At 48.1% G+C, this 18,129-nt stretch overlaps 2 protein-coding genes across 6 annotated transcripts; both read right to left on the reverse strand.

Annotated features, from left to right (window-relative positions):
• Positions 965-3,584, reverse strand: PLD6 (phospholipase D family member 6). Its single transcript, XM_021411547.1, has 2 exons — positions 3,171-3,584; positions 965-2,334 (listed from the first exon to the last, which is right to left on the reverse strand). Exons 1-2 carry the CDS (start codon positions 3,571-3,573, stop codon positions 2,093-2,095), a joined length of 645 nt encoding a protein of 214 aa, XP_021267222.1. The 5' UTR covers positions 3,574-3,584; the 3' UTR covers positions 965-2,092.
• FLCN (folliculin) lies at positions 4,865-16,722 on the reverse strand. Of its 5 annotated transcripts, none has more exons than XM_021411538.1 (13): positions 16,155-16,556; positions 15,577-15,682; positions 15,080-15,359; positions 14,116-14,262; positions 13,213-13,434; positions 12,570-12,730; positions 11,885-11,976; positions 10,941-11,131; positions 9,636-9,749; positions 9,153-9,276; positions 8,683-8,814; positions 7,071-7,176; positions 6,091-6,292 (listed from the first exon to the last, which is right to left on the reverse strand). In XM_021411538.1, exons 3-13 carry the CDS (start codon positions 15,326-15,328, stop codon positions 6,091-6,093), a joined length of 1,740 nt encoding a protein of 579 aa, XP_021267213.1. In that variant the 5' UTR covers positions 15,329-15,359; positions 15,577-15,682; positions 16,155-16,556. The 5 variants fall into 5 exon arrangements, with proteins under 5 accessions (XP_021267215.1, XP_021267213.1, XP_021267212.1 ...); XM_021411537.1 differs by having other exon boundaries at positions 15,080-15,429; positions 15,480-15,682; XM_021411539.1 differs by lacking the exons at positions 15,577-15,682; positions 16,155-16,556 and adding an exon at positions 16,590-16,722.

Genomic DNA, 18,129 nt, shown 5'->3' on the forward strand with positions numbered 1-18,129 from the left:
ATGTGACGAGGACACTAACTCTTTGTTCTAGACTAGAGAGAGCAAAGTACGTTGCAAAATGCTAAAGGTGACGGCAGGTAGGCGATAGATCGGAGCGCGTAGTCCTTGACCTGGGACCTGGTGAGGTGGATATCTCCAGATTTTAAAGAACCACTTGTTTGAAGGGATAAAGTTTTGGGGAGAGAGAAGGGAATGCTGCAAGTCTTGGGGTGGCAGCAGCAGTTGCAGTGTTCAGCACTGGTGGTGTACAGCTTTAGCCACTGAGCAAAGCGCAGCCGCAGGGAGTCCTGCATTACACCATGCACACAGCACACTCTGCCCCTTGGACTCGAGAGCTCTGAGCTCCTCCTGGAAATGACGAGTGGCTGTGAGCAGGAGCTGAGCGCAAGGCACATACCCAGACACAGCAGCCAGCCCTCCACGCTAACCTGCATCCAGCAGCAGCGACGCTGCAGCATGCACACAGCCCCCGTGCAGCTGGGGACACTGCTGCTGGCACGGGAGGCCGGGGAGCACGGCCGTGCTGCAGCCCTGGCTGGATACAGCCCCAAGGGCCCCAGTTGCATCCGAACCATCCAGGAAATGATGCAGCGCACGCACCTCCGTTCCCTCTGCTAGGGGCTCCTGCTTCTCCGTGTGCGCAAGTTTCTCTCTGCTTCCCTCCTCCTCTCTTCCACTCCAGTTCTATTCACTGCTTTTTGAAGAATCACTGTTCCCGGTAACTGTTCTCTGTAATAGAAACATCACTTTTTTGTCACTGTATTTATTCCTTATACAACCGTGTGTGTCATGCTAGGTTCCCATGGATGTAGCTGATCATTTTTATTTTGTAAATATAATTACCTAACTTTACGTAAACGATATCCTAATAAACTATTTTTGCACCACCCTTCGCACGCTGTGCAGTGAGGTGTTTGTGTCAGCACCCCCACCACCACAGAAAGAAAGAAGCAGAAGGCAGAGCCTGAGCAGAGGGAGCTGTTTGCTTTTATAGTTACACTTGACAAAGGAAATGCAACAGGTATAATTTTAACAACAATAAAATATGTAAAGGAGCATACATCTAAACCTGCTGAACCAGACTTACTACAGAACAAATTGTCTCAGCTCCTTTCCCAGCTGCTACACCACAGCTGATAGCAACACGTTTTTTTTCCCCAGGCCCATGCCAACTTTCTCCAACAGAACAGAACAAACCCGCAATCTGACGCTGTTACCCCCCCCCCTCCTAAACAACACCCTATGGATCTCCTGGAACTTCGAGCAGTTTGCATCTTGGAACCAGCCACCCCACGAGTGCAAAAAACTCCAGGTGCTGTGGAGCTTGCCTGAGAGAACAGCACGTTAACAGTGCGAGGTGCAGCGTTTGTAGGGAGCAGTTTGAGCTCTAACTAAATCAGTGAACACTGTTACACTAAAACTAAAGTTGCAGGCCAAGGTGCAAGTTACAGTGCAGCTGTAGTTGCTCCTAAGACAAGGCCGGCTGTGCCCACAGAGCAGCTTCTCTCAGTTCTCTCCGGGGACACCCTGCACTGGTTTGCTGGAAGATGAGCTGGCACTGCTACCTGCTCTCACACGTTTACACTGCAACTCTACTAACCTCAGACCAGAGCAAACTCAGACACAAACCAAAACTTCCTATTTCCCAGATTTCCTTTCACAAAACTGTCAATAATTCACACCAACAAAAGAAGGACAACTACAGTGCTTACTCCACCAGCTTTGCTGCAGCCCTCCCGACCCTTCTTTCAGGGTACAGCTCCATCCTGCAGCACCACGAGCTGGAAAACACCCAGCTCCCCGCACTGGTCCTGAGCGCAGTGCAAACATCACCTTTCTCGCTGCAAGGCACAGCAACAAGCCTGCCCACAGCATCCCATCACTGCTGTCCTCACAGAACCCACCAGCTGGGTCATTCCTGCTCATTTAGCATACAAGGCACCTGTGGCAATTTAGGGTAGAGAGCACTTCAGCTCAGGAGGAGCTTAACTAAATTACAACCAGATGGGCAATACACTGATGGCTATAGATAATAATAAACCCCCTGAATGCCATCTGTTCCATACCCCTCCAGCTCAGGGAAGCTGCTGAATCATTTATTTTCTTTGGGAAAAAACGTGTAGTTGTTGGGGTTGTACTCTTCCCAAATCCTTTCAAACTCATCCAGAAAAGGCCGCACATACTCCACGTCCTCCATGATCACTACGTTCTCCCGGTTGTTATGGATTGCCTCCATGGTCCAGTTGAGGGAGCCCGTGATGAGCGTCTTCTTGTCCACGATGGCGAACTTGTGGTGCATGAAGCCATTCTCCTGGTCGTGACGCACCTGGATCCCTACAACAACACGAGAAGGGCAGGGACATCACAGAATTGTAGGGGCTGGAAGGGACCTCTAGAGATCAGCGAGTCCAACCCCCCTGCCAAAGCAGGATCCCCAGACCAGGTTGCACAGGTAGGTCTTGAACGTCCCCAGAGGAGACTCCACAACCTCTCTGGGCAGCCAGTTCCCCTTGTCCTATCGCCATGCACCACTGAAAAGAGTCTGGCCTCGTCCCTTTGCCTCCTGCACCTTAGACATTTACAAACATTAATCAGATCCCCTCTAAGCCTTCTTTTCTCAAGGCTGAACAGACCAGGGTTGCTCAGCCTTTCCTCATAAGAGAGGTGCCCCAGGCCCTTTATCATCTTTGCGGCCCTCTGCTGGACTCTTTCTAGGAGATCCCTGTCTTTTTTGCACCGGGGAGCCCAGAACTGGACGCAATACTTGAGGTGAGGCCTGACCAGGGCAGAGTAGAAGAGGAGGATCACCCCCCTTGCCCCGCTGGCCACGCTCTTTTTAATGCACCCCAGGATCCCATTGGCCTTCTCAGCCCCCAGGGCTCACGGCCAACCTGCCGCCCACCAGGACCCCCAGGTCCTCGTCTGCAGAGTAAGAGCACTGGGACAACTCCTTCCCCTCCCTCAGCAACGGGCGCCACACAAAGGCAGGGCCCAGAGAACTGCCACCCAGCCAGGTGCCACCGAGGGAGGTCCACCAAACAAACGAGTGCCACCAAACGAGTGCCACCAGCCGGGCCTGGCTCCCGGCACCGTGCCAGGGCCCACCAAACCAACGCCCGGCTCCGGCCAGCACGGCGGGCCCACCGAGGTGCCCGCAGCGGGCAGCTCACCGACCAGCCGCAGCACGCCGATCTGCGAGCCCTTCAGCGCCATGTACTGCGCGTCCGTCACCACGCGGACGCGGACTCCGCGGCGGTGCAGGATGCAGACGGCCCGGCCCAGCTCGGGGCTGGAGAAGGCGAAGAGGCACAGCTCGAGGGAGCGGCGGGCGGACAGCACGAGCCGCAGGAGCCGGCTGAGGGAGCAGTCCGCGCGCGGCAGCGGGCACGGGCACGAAGCGGGGCGGCCGCCGGAGCCCTCCGCCTCGGCCAGCAGCTCCTCGGTGCAGCAGGGCGGAGAAGGGAAGAACAGCACCTCGCGCACCGCCCGGCGCCGCCGTGCCGCCAGCAGCAGGGCCAGCACCAGCCCAAGCCCCAGCGCCAGGCCGGCCCGCTGCCCGCACACCGCCCGCATCGCAGCTGCTCGGCCCCGCGCCTGCGCGTGCCCAGCCCCGGCCCCGCCACGCGGAGCCCTCGCCGCCCGCCGCGGCCTTCACGCCCCTCCCCGGGGCCCCGCGCCGTCCGAGCCGCACGGGATTGAAGGCCTGCTCCGACCCGAACCCTTCTGTAATTCAACGATTCCAACGCCTTGGCTCCGAGGCGCGGTGTTTGGAGGGGAGGAGGGCGGTGAGAGAGGGCTGGAGCCGAGCCCCGGCCTTAATTAAGTTTGCAAAGAGCGGCGTGCACGTGCTGGCTGCCGCTGACAGCAAAATAAGCGCCCGTGGCTGCACGGGGAGCTGCGGGAACTTACCTGGAGAACGCGGCAATCCTGCGCGTGCCGGGCCAGAACACATCCACACCCCGCCCTGCTCGCCCAGCGCGGCCTCGTGGGTTTCACAGACTCCAGCAGCTTCCAGCTTCCTCCCTGCGGGCGTTTCCACAGCACGGCGTTATGCACGGAGCCCCATTTCGGATCAGCTGGGAGCACTGCCTGCACCTCAGCGCCCGCTCCGCTGCAATTAGCACATGAAGCCTGAAGCCCGACCTTGCGCTCGCCCTTGTGCTGCTGCAGGAGCCACACCTTGGCTCAGCAGCAGGGGCTTCGGCAGGAACTGAGGGTTGCACAGCTTTAGTGCTTGGAAGGACTGTGCTTTAAAAGCCTGGCAGCTCAGCTGGCAGGAATATCTAAAGGCCAAACGTCTTGGCTGTTTTATGCAGCTCTGGACTGAACCAGAAGAGCTTTAAAGCAGAAAAGTGCTTCATCGCATGAAAGGTAGCCACAAGAACAAGCACCACCTAGCACTTCAGATCCTGCCTCACTAGGCCATGCCTTTCTACTTACTGCTGCCATCCGTATCTCACTATCAGTGGACTTTTTTCACACTGATTACTCAGTTTCCTTTCCTTTGGATGGAGCTTGAGCACCTCTTCTCCCTCATTTCCTTGTTGACAATGGGAAAACGCAAGCCTTTCTGAGAACCCTGAAATTAAATAACTGGTTAATTTTTGATTGAGAGTAATGCATTTTTTTTTCCAAGTATGTTTGCTGTTTGAATATCCTGTTATGTCCAGCCAAGCATTTTCCATTAACGTAGCAGTAGCTCTTGCTCCATCCATACAACAAACTAATACATACCAAGTTAAGAGGCTTGTTAAATGCTGCACACTGGATCTAGGCTAAGATGCAGGAACTTGTGAATCACAACTGCTGCTTCCCCCGACCCCAACACACACACACACTGAAATCAAGACAAAACGAGGCTTCATCCATTTTACAAAAATAGCTCTTAATGAGATTTAATGTCTGTCGCCATTTTACAGATGTTCCAGACAAAAGCAACCTGCGTGTTTTATACAGAACAGAACCGGTCACAAGTCGGAACACCCCCTCTGAGCTCGCTTCTTGTCTGAATGAGTGCAGTAGGTCACCTGGGTAAAACCTGCCTCTAGCTCCTTAAAAACATCTATGGTAACGTCAAGTTTCCCCCGAGAATGATCCAGGACAAAAACACCATGACTTCACAACAGAAACAGCGATTCCTTACAAGGCAGCTAAGGAATGCCTCTTTAGGTCATATAAAAACCGCACCGACGTTGTCGTGAGCTATTAAGCATTCAAAATGGCTACTATGGAGTTATATAAGAAGGGAGCACCTACAGGTTGGATCTGCTTAACTTAATTAGGTAGCTAGAAAACTATTTCTGAAGACAAAAGAACACCAGAGACCTTACCCTGGAGAGGTAATCTTCATTATTTGGAAGTTTTGCAACACAGGCAAAACAAGGTATTGTACCCTCTGGAGAGGCAAGCAGACTGCATTTTGAGACTTCTTGTGTTACAATTCTCCCTCCCAGACAGGATTTCCAAAGCGAATGCTGAAACTGTCTCAAGTCAAGATATAAATAAATAAAAGCGGAGTGACGCGACTCCAACAGGATACTCCTGACTTTTGCTACAGCAGAAAATAGTCTCTTCATAAATCTGAGTGGTTTTAAATAATTTACACGTGATCCATACCCTGTGACATCACTTATTTTTGGTTCTTGGTCTCTCAGGCATTTAGGAGATCTATGTGAGATTCGGAGAGGTTAGCTACATCCATTCCCAGGAGTTCTGGATGCTGTCACAGGCATCTGAGTCTTGCCAATGAAATCTAAAACTGATTAAGCACCATAATGCTTTAGGATGACAGCATGGGATTTTAATTACTTCACGCTGATTCTTTGAGTGTTGCTGTATTTTAGTCTTGAGCGTGCAGGTCTAGATTTAGAGTTGAGTTTCAGGACAGACAGCAGCAGTGTTTATTAGCACTTATTAGTCCAGACTCACAGCAATTAGAAAAGACTCAAGTGACTCTTCAAGTTAGTTTGAGGACCACGAGAATAGCGATGAGGTTTCACTATCCTCCTAATGCACATGCTGCAGGCTCAGCAGTGGTAACTTGGGGTTCCCTGCAATTATCTGAAGGCAGCAAGTGAGGTTGGGCACCCTTTAGTTCCGAGACTCTGAGGATGTTGGGCTGCGAACTGTTGACATCAGGTGGGACTTGTATGTCTTGCTCAGGCCAGTCATCCAGAACTTCAGAAGCTTGACATTGTCCTCCTCTGCAGCTCCCAGAATGCTCAACAGTTTTTGGGTATCTTCCTTGGGTCTGCTGTCCACTTTGGTGAATTTAAAGAGGACCTTCACTTTACTGCAGGAAAGAGACACTCTTGTCACTATTACAATTGACTTGTATGCATCAAACAGGGAGTGAGCACTTACTGTAACTTCTCCTGGCACCTACTGCAACTACATGTTAATAACATCTCAAACAATATTCCAGGGAGACCATTCTCAAGCTTTAATGAAGAAAGAAGGGGAAGAAGTGCACAAGAAAAAGGGAGATTACTTAAGGGGAATTAGTCATTTTCAGTAGTAATGCATGTGATCCTACTCTTTTTCATTCTTGTTGAAAGTAAAATAATTAGCTCTGACAAGTGGGAATCTCCCTGGGAGGCACATCTAGTGCCCATCTGGCCTTGAGATAATTTCTCCAAATCACAACATTCTGTGAATTATTTCACATGACTGTTTGGTCTTCCTAACTACTTGCATCTTTGAAACATAGTGCCCGGAGGCACCACCATGACATCTATTTGGCACGTTATCTGCACTGGAATACACGGTACACTGACAGGCTTATAGGTTTGCATTCTTAATCTTCACAACGTATGTAAGGCCAACAAGTATTGTCACGTAGGTAACCTCCAGATGCAAGAACTGAAGCATAAAGGTTAAGAACTGCTGAAAGCCAAAGAAGAGAGGATCAAAGTAGAATTCTGACACTCTCATCTCCCAGCTGTAAAGCTGACTGCTCTCAAGACTGAAGTAAAAGTTATCTGACTGCAAGTTTGCCCTGTACTCTGGTGTAACCATTCCAGGACTCATGCCAAAGCTGTTTCTCAGAATGCAGCGGGAGCCGTACTTACTTCATCCACTCCTCTTTCAGGCAAACAAGGCACTGATCCACAACATCTACAGAAAGGTTCTGGTTGGTCAGAGCAGCTTCGATCTTGTTCAAGATTGTAGGACCAACTGCAAGATCAGAAAGAAGGGAAATGGTGAGAAACAGGATATGCAATCTACAGGTGGTAACTGACAGCCTCACTAGTAATATCAAGGACTAACCCATTTATCCTATGGCCTAGGCCTGAGTACCTGCTGGAATTACAGATGAATACATGTTTGTTCCACATTTTCATCTTAAAGAGCACTGGTTTGCACTCATTCTTCACCAGTGCTTTGACCTGGTGCATTAACACAGTTTCTTTCTACGTGCAGAAATCTAAAGTATTAATAATAGGACAGCCAGTTTCAGCACAGAACATTATCTCTGAACTAATCAAGCCAAATTCCTTTTCAAGATAGGAAGAAATCTACTAGTTCTACAAGGTGAAAGAATAGGCCTCCATGGCTTGCCTTCATTTCGTATGCTTTGAAGAGGGATCATCCTACTAAAAAACCTCTGATCCAAGAAGCAGCACTGAATTTTGTAAAGGATCCTCAGATATGCACACAGGTTCAGGAGCCCTTGTTTTTAAGACTCACTTTTTAAATGAAATTGTTTCAATTTTATTGTTTGCAGTACCATATCAAAAGCTCATTACAGATGCAAAGTTATGAAAAATCTTCATTCTTTTTATGATAAACATACACATATATAAATAAAAATATACATAAAAAAAGCTAACTAATCTAAGGCATTCCTTTCCTGGACAATTTATAGAATTCCCTAGGAAGTAATTTTCTCAGCTCACTATTGCCTAGTAAGCATGATGCTGTGGTGGAAAAGCCTCTCCTGGACAATTTTTGCCCAGAAGCTCTTAGACATGCCATTGGTTAGATGGAAAATAGAAAACTGTAATTATACACATTGGATCTACAGCAGCTGCTGGAGCACAGAAGAACTCTACAGAGGGAGTGAATCTCTGCTTTACCTTGTACCTGAATGTTCAGCGGACAGAGTTAATCACTTGTCATATCTTTTGAGATTGACAATGAAGCCAGTGCATCTAATTTAGGACTTCACAAAAAATATGAGAGGAGTGGACCTGACAGGAATCACATCTACATGCAAGTGTTCAAAGTCACCGAACAAAGCACGTAAGGAAAGGTCTGCCACTTCTGTACCAGTCATACCAGTCTATCAAGTGGAGTATGGGAGATGATGAGTAACCTCACGGTCCTTATATGTTTAGCAGGTGAAACTAGAGTCACTCAAAATAAACCGACAAGTACTTCAGGATAGAAAGGGTTTGTTGTAGTTTTCAAAAGAATTTTCTGACAATTGCTACCGAATCCAAGTTACAGAATTTGTTTCCCATTTCTGAGAATTAATAAGCAAAACACTGATCTGGTAAACAGACTATGGGAGACCTAACCTAAACAGCTGTAAATTCCCAACCCGTTGTATAGTGATCTGGCTTTCTACTCAGACTTCCTTAAGGGCCAGCACATGAACAGCAAAAAGAATAGTTAAAGATCAGGATTCCTGTTTTACTCTCAGTGACACAAGCTTTCTTCAGCTTTCAAAGCACCCACCTCGATCTGCTGCAACAGGGCTGCCACTGGTGACAACAAACTCGTACTTGTTGAGGGACTGTTCATCTTCAAGCAGAGTTGGGTAGAGAGTGGACCGGGTAGCAGCACGAACTTCCACGAGGACTGCAAACTCTAGAGCAACAGAAGCCCAAAAGAACATTAACTATAATAGCCCAGATTCTAAAATACAGCTACATGCTCTGTTCCAAAAAAAACCCACAGTTCTGTCAGCTTACAACACTTGGTCCAGCAGGAACCAGGACTGTTAGCTATGGCACTATTAGCAGTTACAGTAGGTGTCACACTTTCAACGGCTGATCAGGCAGGGATACGGGGATAACAAGAGAAGTGGTAAAGACTGTAGTTCATGCAGCATTTTTAGACCATTTGATAATTCTTTATTAAAAAACATTATCTAGTGTCCTTTAACAGAAGATAGGAAAGGAGAGGGTTCTCCAACAAGTTCTTACCAGATGATAATATGTGGGATGGGATTTGGACGTGTGGGCTAAGCCCCAAGAAGTTACACCGATATGCCTCTTCGTACTGGTCACTGTAGGGGATGATCCGCACACAACCAACAGGCAGCATAGTCTAAAGAAAGAAGGAAACTTGTTGAGAGAACCACTGGATGTAAATCAGCAAAGCAGTTTTTCCCCCAACTTTTAAGACCAGCCAAGACCTGGAGAACTGCTGATGTAGATTCTGCTGATCAGAAGGGAGAGGGGGGTGGGATCAGAAGCATCTCATCAGCTTGAAAGAATGACTATGCTGTTGCTATCTATGGACAACCAAGAAATCCAAAGGTTGTACTTTTTTCTCCCCTGAAAATCATGTAATTTTGAACACATTTTCCACAAGATTTTGTATTAGAGGCAGGTTATTATGAAGGCTGGACTACTAAAACATATATAAAAACAAGGAGCCAGGAAACAAAGGAAAGAAGTCTCTACCCGTAGCACATCAAAAGCAGACTGGACAAGATCCATGTCTCGAGCTTTCCAGATGACCTGGTTCCCCATCAGAACATGCCAAGCCAGCATGCGGAATGCTGATGCCCCAAGAACCTGAAATGAAACCATACTGCATTTGTTATGGAAGTCAGTGAAACATCCAGTCTACCCTCTTAAAAAACATGCCACATAGGAAACTGTCTAGAACTGAACATCAGGAATGAACATGAAAATTTAGCAAGTTAATATGTACTGACAACAGTTCAAAACCCAGCACCATGATTAAGTATTTCTTTGACAGGTGCTAAAGGTCTCAGACTCCTGCAAAGTAATTTCTCACCCCCTCTTACAGTTTCAAGAGTAAGCAGCAGCAAAGCATCACCTTGCCAACATGCCTAACCAATGATCCAATTCAGTATTAAGCACAGGAAGAGAATAGTACAATTTCTGTGTTCTTCCAAATCCTTCAGCTCTCTGGCAAGGTTACACAAATCAGCCTGCTCCTTGGCCGAGTTAGTGGGTTGGCAAGATGGATACAGGCCTGTCTGGAATGGGACTGGATGATTTCTATTAGGTGATAACTTTCACGTATTTCTCTGATCTGGGTTATGTTCACAACAGTGATTCAGGCATGACAGATGTAACAGAATTCTTAGATAAGCCTTTAAAGGGACATGGTTGCAATACAGTGTAGTTTAATAGCTTCAAGCATTCCAAATTAGGAGAAAGGAGAACAAGTGGAAGATAAAGAGACAAAGCAGTATGAGATCAGAAACATAGGAACTATTTGTCAGGAGTGTCCAGGAAAACAAGCTGGTGTAAAAGAAACTGTGGGTCTCGTGGACAGAACCTTCTCCGTCAGAGTAGCTTGTCACCAGTGCTTCCAGTTCAGTCCACACAGTCTGAACCATTTGTTCTGTGGCTCCCTTTTTTTCTTTTTTTTTTTTTCCTGAAACACTTTTGTTGTAAGCAAATAATACTTAGCTTTGAACATGCTGCATAACCCTCTGCATTTACTGACACTGCTTTTGGGAAAGACAGAAGTGCAGAACTTGAGAGAAATCACATGATCCCATCCCACATGACAGATGATCAGAAGAGGCTCAGGACAAGCAGAGCATGACCTCAGAGACAACCAGAATCTCATGAATGCAGTTAACACTGTTACTAGCCATGTAGGCACTGCCTTGAACAGAAAACAAATAAAAACTGCAGGGAAAAAGAAAAGTACCCTTTTCAGAATGTATCAGAAGAATGAGAAGTTATTAGCTTGTGAATTCAGAATCAAAAGTGTTTCTCTCTTACCTGTCTCATATGCCTGAGAGAGCGGAAGACAGACAACCTTCTGTGAGCGACGTTCCATCTGTTGCAATCTGGCATCAGAGATGTTTCAGGAGAGCATTTAGATAGATCCTGCCCTTCTGCAACATCTGGCTGGGAAGAAGGCTTCTCTTCTTCCTCAGACCCATCCCAGCCTTCTGACTCTTCTTTGAGGTCTAGCAAACAAACAGACAAAAAAAACCAAACAAACCTGAGTTCTCATTAAAATTGCTGCTGTCTAGGAATGGGAATCGCCTCAGAATTTCCTACACAAACCTAAAGATAATTGCTTTTGGCCATATGTGGAGAGAAAGTGTTTGGAATACAGTAACCAAAACCACCAGTATAACAGCCCTGAAGTATATTCTGCACCTCGGATATAAAATAACCACTGGAGGGTCAATAAGGAATTTTCATCTTTCACAAACAAAACATCACGTCCTTCAACCAGCTATGCATTCTCTATTCTTGCTTCAAGGGCCACAGCCACAGCTTTTAGTCTAAATGGAGTAATAAAATCATTAAATACGAGAAGACTTTATGATTTTTTTAATTTTAAAAATTTTATAGAAAAAAGAGCAAGAAGAAAGCTCCATATTTTGACTGCAAATTCTTCTGGCCATAGAGATGCATTGGGAAGGCCAGCCCAGCCAGAGTTGTTATTATTAACAATAACGATAATGATGCAATGCTCCTACACAAACAATAAACAACATAAGTGCATGCAGAGAGCCTATAATGCCAAAGGCCTTGATTTCACATTCCTGTCAGTCACTGCCATGTGGGAAAGCACATCAGCTACTGCAGGGCTACCACTAAGGTGAAGTGCAAGAGAGACAGTTGCACTTACTATGCTGGCAAATAATTTGGTGTTTTACCAGCCACAGCATTCTGAGAGAGTCTTCCAGCTCTGGAAACTTTGACCTCACCTGCAAGTTTTTCCATCTGAACAAGGGTGTCTTCAGTTGGAGCTCCCTCCAGAAGTTTCTCTGTAAGTCGGCTGCCACAAGCTTTCAAAAGCCTGGAGACATTGAAAAACAAGTGGAAGCAGCATTTGTTAAGCCTGCTTGCTGACAACATTTAGAAAGAAATCTGGTGTAACAAAATAGTCAGTCACTAACCAATACACATTTCTCATCTACACGTCTACGCTTTCCTTTGTCCTAACTACCAGTGCATCTTACAGCTGCAGTCACTCAGTCACTGAAAGGCCCACCATGTTGCAATTACCTTGTGCAATGTACTTATCCCCATCCAAGTCACATGCCAGCACTGCAGCCCTCTCTCTGTGGCATCTTTCCAGGGAATTTTGATGAACAAGCACACTGGGGGGTGGGAGTGTCCTTTCTTGCATTTTTCCTTACTTTTCCTCGTCCTTTAGTTTTGCCATCAGCAGTCACATAAGGAGATTGCTTCAGAGCAACAATAACTATTTTTGTCTTAAAGCCATCATGAGGCTTTCTATGCTTAGCTTCTTCTAATTCAGAGACTGCATAGCAGAGTCCAGCTTACTACATCAAGAAAAACAACCCAAACATTCTGACCCTTTCAAAAAAAATGGCACTATTTTCATTGTGAAGGAGTTTTAGAAGCTCGAAACGCAAGTGGCATTACCAAGCAAAGGAAGTGTGCAAACATGCCCACAAGTTTTCATCGTTGGTCAGCGACGTTAAGGAGCGGGCCGCATTGCCGTTGCGCTGGTGCAGGAAGGGAGTGAACGCCGTGTTCATGCGCTGGGCACGCTGAGGGCACCCATACTGCTCTGCTTCAAACACCTACAGCACAGAAGGAGGACAGTGTAACAGTCTGATAAAACGCTTACAGAAAGCTAAAGTCACCCAAACACTAAGGAACACCCACTAGTGAAAGGGGTGCATCACACGCCATCATTCAAAATACACTGTAAGGAATGAGAGAAGGAAAAAACACCTCATTCTTAGATTGGTTAACATTATCATTTAGTAACACATCTGCTCCCAAAATGCTGTCCTTCACAACTTTGGGTACTTTAACTTCTAACAGAGCTATTGTGTGGCAGTTTGGACTCTGAAAAACATCACAAATGGCTTAAAAGGACAAAGGTGGCCTGTTCCCTCTCTTCTGTACACCCAGATACACACTACCCACTTATTTCTTGTGTCAGTCCCAAAGACCAACCTGGTTGCAGTGAACCAGAGCAGCTTTTAGATTAAGATGCAAAACAACTGCCATACTGCTGTATTAATGTTGAGCCAAAAGGACTCACTCACTGACCCACCTTAAGTGCTTTGCCCTGAAGCTCATCAATGATGCCTCTGATTTTTCCCAACAAGAAAGGCCAGGAGTTGATGAGGTAAATCCGGTCCATCATAATAGTGATGATGCTGTACCAGCGCTGGAAACCTCGGGCCAGGCTGTCTTTGATAAAGAAGGTGTGGCTGAACACAAAACCATGCTGTTCATCTCCAAAAAATATGGGCCCTTCACGTCCTGGGCAGACCTGAATGGGAGGGACACACAGACCAAAGTAGCTCAGCTGAAAGAGTAATTAACTGTTTGATTAAAGCTTACCTGCTGCTATTTAAAAGACATCTGATAAATAAAACAAGCTTTTTTTAAGGCTGCTATCCAAGACCTGTAGTCAAACAGACCTCTACAAATATGACATAACCTTCAATTTAACTTTACTTTACAAATTTCACTCAATTCAGCTACAATACTGTGGAGAAATCACAAGACATTGCTGATCCTGATACACAGACACTAGCCTTTAAGGTTCTCCCTTCACTTATACGAGATGATAAATGTTAGCAGTCTACAAAGAGCAATCATTTCTCAATACAAAGCAACAGATACCAACATTTTTATACAAGCAGTTTATCAGTTTATCTTAAAAATGCACAAACAAGAACCAACCAACAATAAATGCACAGGAATGAAAACAAGAGAATTTTTGTATCTCAGAAGTTGAGAGGAAACTATCCCCAAGGTTATCAAAGATCATCCTTAAAAATTCCCACCAATCCTAGAAAAATCAGACTTCCAGATCTTTCCTTCCACCTCCATTCCCTCCCTCTTCCAGACTGCACAGTGCAGCGAAGATCAGAAAAACAGCACGTTGGATTTGAAGCTCTGTCTAAGGCTCTGAACAGGCTTTCTTCCTGCACTCTAAGGCAGTTACCTCACAACTCAGACTGCGAACGCAGGCCTGGCGCACAATGCTGAACAGCTGGGGATGATTTGGGTGTTGGTGACTGACATATTTGATCGAAGTCTCCTTGTCATGGCTGACAAATCCAGGATGTCCTCCTGCAAGAGAGCGGCAACCCTGAAGACAGAAAAGCAAATCCAAGCATAAATGAACACGCCATTGTCTGAGGTTTCCAACTGCTGCTTCATTTTTCCTCCAAAATGTAGGGTAGCATTATTTACACACACAAATATGAACTCAAGTATTCAGAACGCAAGCAGTTTGAGTCAGGATCAAGACTTGAACTCAGCTCCTCAAATTGCATTCTGTGCAATGTATTTTCTATGCTAGTTTTCCACTCCTTAATTTGATTGTGAATTTGATGATCACAGCTCTGCAAGCACAATAATTCAGTTAACAGCACCTGCGAAACCAATTGGCCCAACAAAACTGCTGGCCATAAGCTAAAGGAAAGTAAATAATAAGTAGCTTATATCAAGTTCCAATAGCAGCCACGCAAAGGAACAACCCAGAACGTAGATTTTCTCTACCATTTTAACAGCTTTGAGGTTTTTTTTTCCTGTTCCCTGTTTGACAGCACTGCTGAAGATTAATAGTAACCAATGTTAGAACCCGGCCTAATGAACCAGAAATCCCTGAAGGAAGAAGGAAGCATTTCTCAGACAAGAAAACCACACACACGGAGCTTAAAAAAGACCTCAACAAGGAATCTCACCAAAGTCTATTTGCTCAGTAACAGTTCCCTCAATTTCTTATCACAGGTCACTGCAGTTTCTAAGGACTTTTTTTAGTATTGCCAGTTATACGAAAGCATAGGAGTAGTTCATGTATATTTTTTCTTCCTCCTAAACAAAGCAATGTGAATCAGAGAATCCAAGAGCCCTTTAGTCAAACAAAGAAACACCGATGTCTGCACACAGGTATTCACACTTGCCTCGCACATGTCTGACTTCTTTGGCCCTGGGCTGCTGGAGTCAGCACTAGCACCTTCAGCTGGGCTGTGCGAGCGGATCCTGCTGCTCATCTGAATGCCACCTTCCTCCTCTTCTGCTTGCTCATTCTGCCCAGAGATATCCCCGCTGCCTGCACCTTGAGGAAGTGGTGAATGTAGAACCTCAGTGCAAAAGAGGGTGCGGGGACCATGGAGCTCACAAAAATGGCAGAGAGCAACAATAGCATTCATAGCGAGAGCTCAGCACATCCGTCAGGGTCTCCTACAGATGAGTGAAAAAACATATAATATCAATACAAACTGGCAACATGCAATGGGTGTTAAAACACCCCCTGGGCCTGCTGGGTCTATGCCCAGCAGGCATATGATCTATGCCCCCCCCCAAAGAACTGCTCAGCCAGAGCGTCCAGTACAATTCCACCCTGGGGTGCACTAATTCCTCAGGACTTGACAGGACAGGCCCAGAGCAAATCAATCACCTGGCGCCTGGACACCCCTGACTATGCTGGGATGGGACCGGGCAGGATCAATGCTTCTGTGCTCAGCCATCCTTAAAGATCTCCATGCAGGTGTGCCTCGGTCAAACTGACGGAACGGCTCGGATTAGAAGGGACCTCAAAGGTCATCCAGCCCCACCCCTGCCGTGGGCTGACTGCACCCCCCCCCCCCCCCCCCCGGGCGCCCCGGCCCCCCCCCCCCCCCCGCCGTGGGGTGGCGTCCCCCCCCCCCCCCCCCACCAGGCGGCCCAGGGCCCACCCATGCCCTCAGGCACCTCCAGAGATGGGGCACCCACCGCTCTGGAAGCACTGCCAGCGCCTCACTGCCCTCTGAGTGAAGAATTTCCCCCTCGCATCTACCCTAAACCTCCCCTCTTTCAGCTTAAAGCCATTCCCCACTTGTTCTACCGCTGCAGGCCTACAGGCCCAGCCAGGCGCTGCGTGTCCACACCCAGCCCCCAGGCTGCCACCCGGGCCGGGCCCGGCCCTGCTCAGAGTCCCCGTTACCTCAGAACCAGCTTAACCCCAGCCCCCTCGGCCCCGCGCCCCTGCCCGCTCACCGCGGCTCCGGGCTCCCCGCCCCGGCCCGTCCCGTGGCTGCGGGCAGCTGACACACGCTGACCGCCAGCCCATACCATCCCACCGGGCCGCGGGGGGGGGTGGAGTGGGGAGGAGGAGGGCAGGCAGCTCCCCGCCGCTCACCCGCCGCCAAGGAGCGGCGAGGAGCGGGATGAGCAGAGCTCGGGGTGAGGAAGCAGCCGGCGGCCGAAGCGCAGGCGGACCGCCCGCCGCCCGCTAAGGGCCCTCAGTGCCCTCCTCCCCCCCCCGGGAGCTGCAGTGACTGCGGCCCACAGCCGCCCTGTCACGGGGCTGGGCACAGCCACTGCTCGGAGCGCACGGGGGTGTAACGAAGAGCTCTCGAAGACGCCTCTTTCCCTCCCTCGCCGTGCCCCGCGCTGCCGTCGGGCCGAACAGAGCAGCAGCTAACGTTCGACCTTCAGGGCCCGCCTCGGGCCGCCGCCGCCTGCGTTCCCCGCCGGGCGCCGCGGGCAGAGCGGGGCATTCTCCCTCCGCCAGCTGGGGCGGCCCGCGGCGCGATCACGTGACCGCCCGCCCATCGGGAGGGACGCGGTCGCGAAGGGTGGGGCGCGTTGGGGCGGCCGCGCGCCTGCGCAGTGCGCTCAGCCCCGCGCTGAGGCACTGTGCCCTCACCTAGTTTCATCAGTGCATTCTTGTGAGGGCACAAGAGTTAAGCAAGTTTTTGGCAGGTAGAAGCTTACACAGGTAGCTCCGCGACCCAAGGAAGGGAGCAGGCACCTCACCTGAGTTAAAAGTAACACTGTGCTACGATTTTGGTCGTCTGTTCAGTAACTCCAGTGGTGCTGCAGGGGCTCAAGGGCTGGAAAATGACAAAGCAGATCCTCACCTTGAAGTCAGTTGTGCTTTCCAGCCTCAAAATAAGCAATTGCTGGATTTCTCTGCCAACTTCTGTATGTTGGAGTTGATCTCTACTGCGTTTAAGACTCAAGGGCCCTTGCATAACAAAGGTCATTCTGTGGAGCACATCTTGTAATACGCAGGGTAATTAAATCCTGAGAACAAGCAGCCATCAGTGCTGCTAGCACAATACAGCACACTTATGGGTACCAGCAGCCACCTATGGACTAAAGACTCGACCTTATGCTGAAGAAAATAATACCCAGCTGCTCAGAAGGTGCTTGTAACACAAAGATCAGCTCTGAACATAAAAAAAACCCCTCATGTACAGCAAATGTCTGATCCAAAGTCCATCTCATCCCAGAGCCAGTGCTGGCTGAGGGCCCGTCGCAGCACTTTCCAAGAAGACAGACTGTGGGCACAAATTGAAACTGCTAATTCTACTCGAGACGGTTGAGAGCTCTGAGAAGCCACCAGAGCAACTCCTGAGCACAGGGCAGTGCTGGACGTGGATGCCTGCAGCCTCCTGCTGTCAGCCACCATCACGTCCTGAGAGCCAACAAGAACAAAAGACCCACCCCCCCAAAAAAAACCCTAGAGAAAAATCCAAATACCAAAGACCTACTGTCTCATTCTTTCAGGCCAACCATTTAAGACAAACTAAGAATGACTCGTTTGTTATCTTTATTTTCCAAGAGTACATTTAAACAACTTCTCAGAACTAACCTCCTCAGCTGGTGTGGCCATGCAGAAAACATTTCCTAAGTTACACAGATCACCTATGACAACACACACAACGGGTCGCAGTTGTACTGTCAAGTAGAGGTGGGAAGTTGCCTAGAAAGAGGCAACTAGAGTTATGCAGAAGCATGTGGTGTGTTAGCAAAGGTCAGTAACTAGGGCTCCCATGTGGCACAAAAATAGAAGGGGTGCTTGTTCACAGATTCTAGCCTTTTTTTCTTTAAAAACAACAACAAAAAACCCACATTATTTTATTACCAGCTGAGCGTGACTGAACTAGGCCCCCCTCCTGTGGTTAAGAAGTGTAGTTGCAAGTCTAATGCTACCTTCAGAGCTACATTTTCTCTTTGCTAATTA

Source organism: Numida meleagris, chromosome 13 (assembly GCF_002078875.1).
Source record: "Numida meleagris isolate 19003 breed g44 Domestic line chromosome 13, NumMel1.0, whole genome shotgun sequence".
NCBI classification, from domain to species: domain Eukaryota; kingdom Metazoa; phylum Chordata; class Aves; order Galliformes; family Numididae; genus Numida; species Numida meleagris.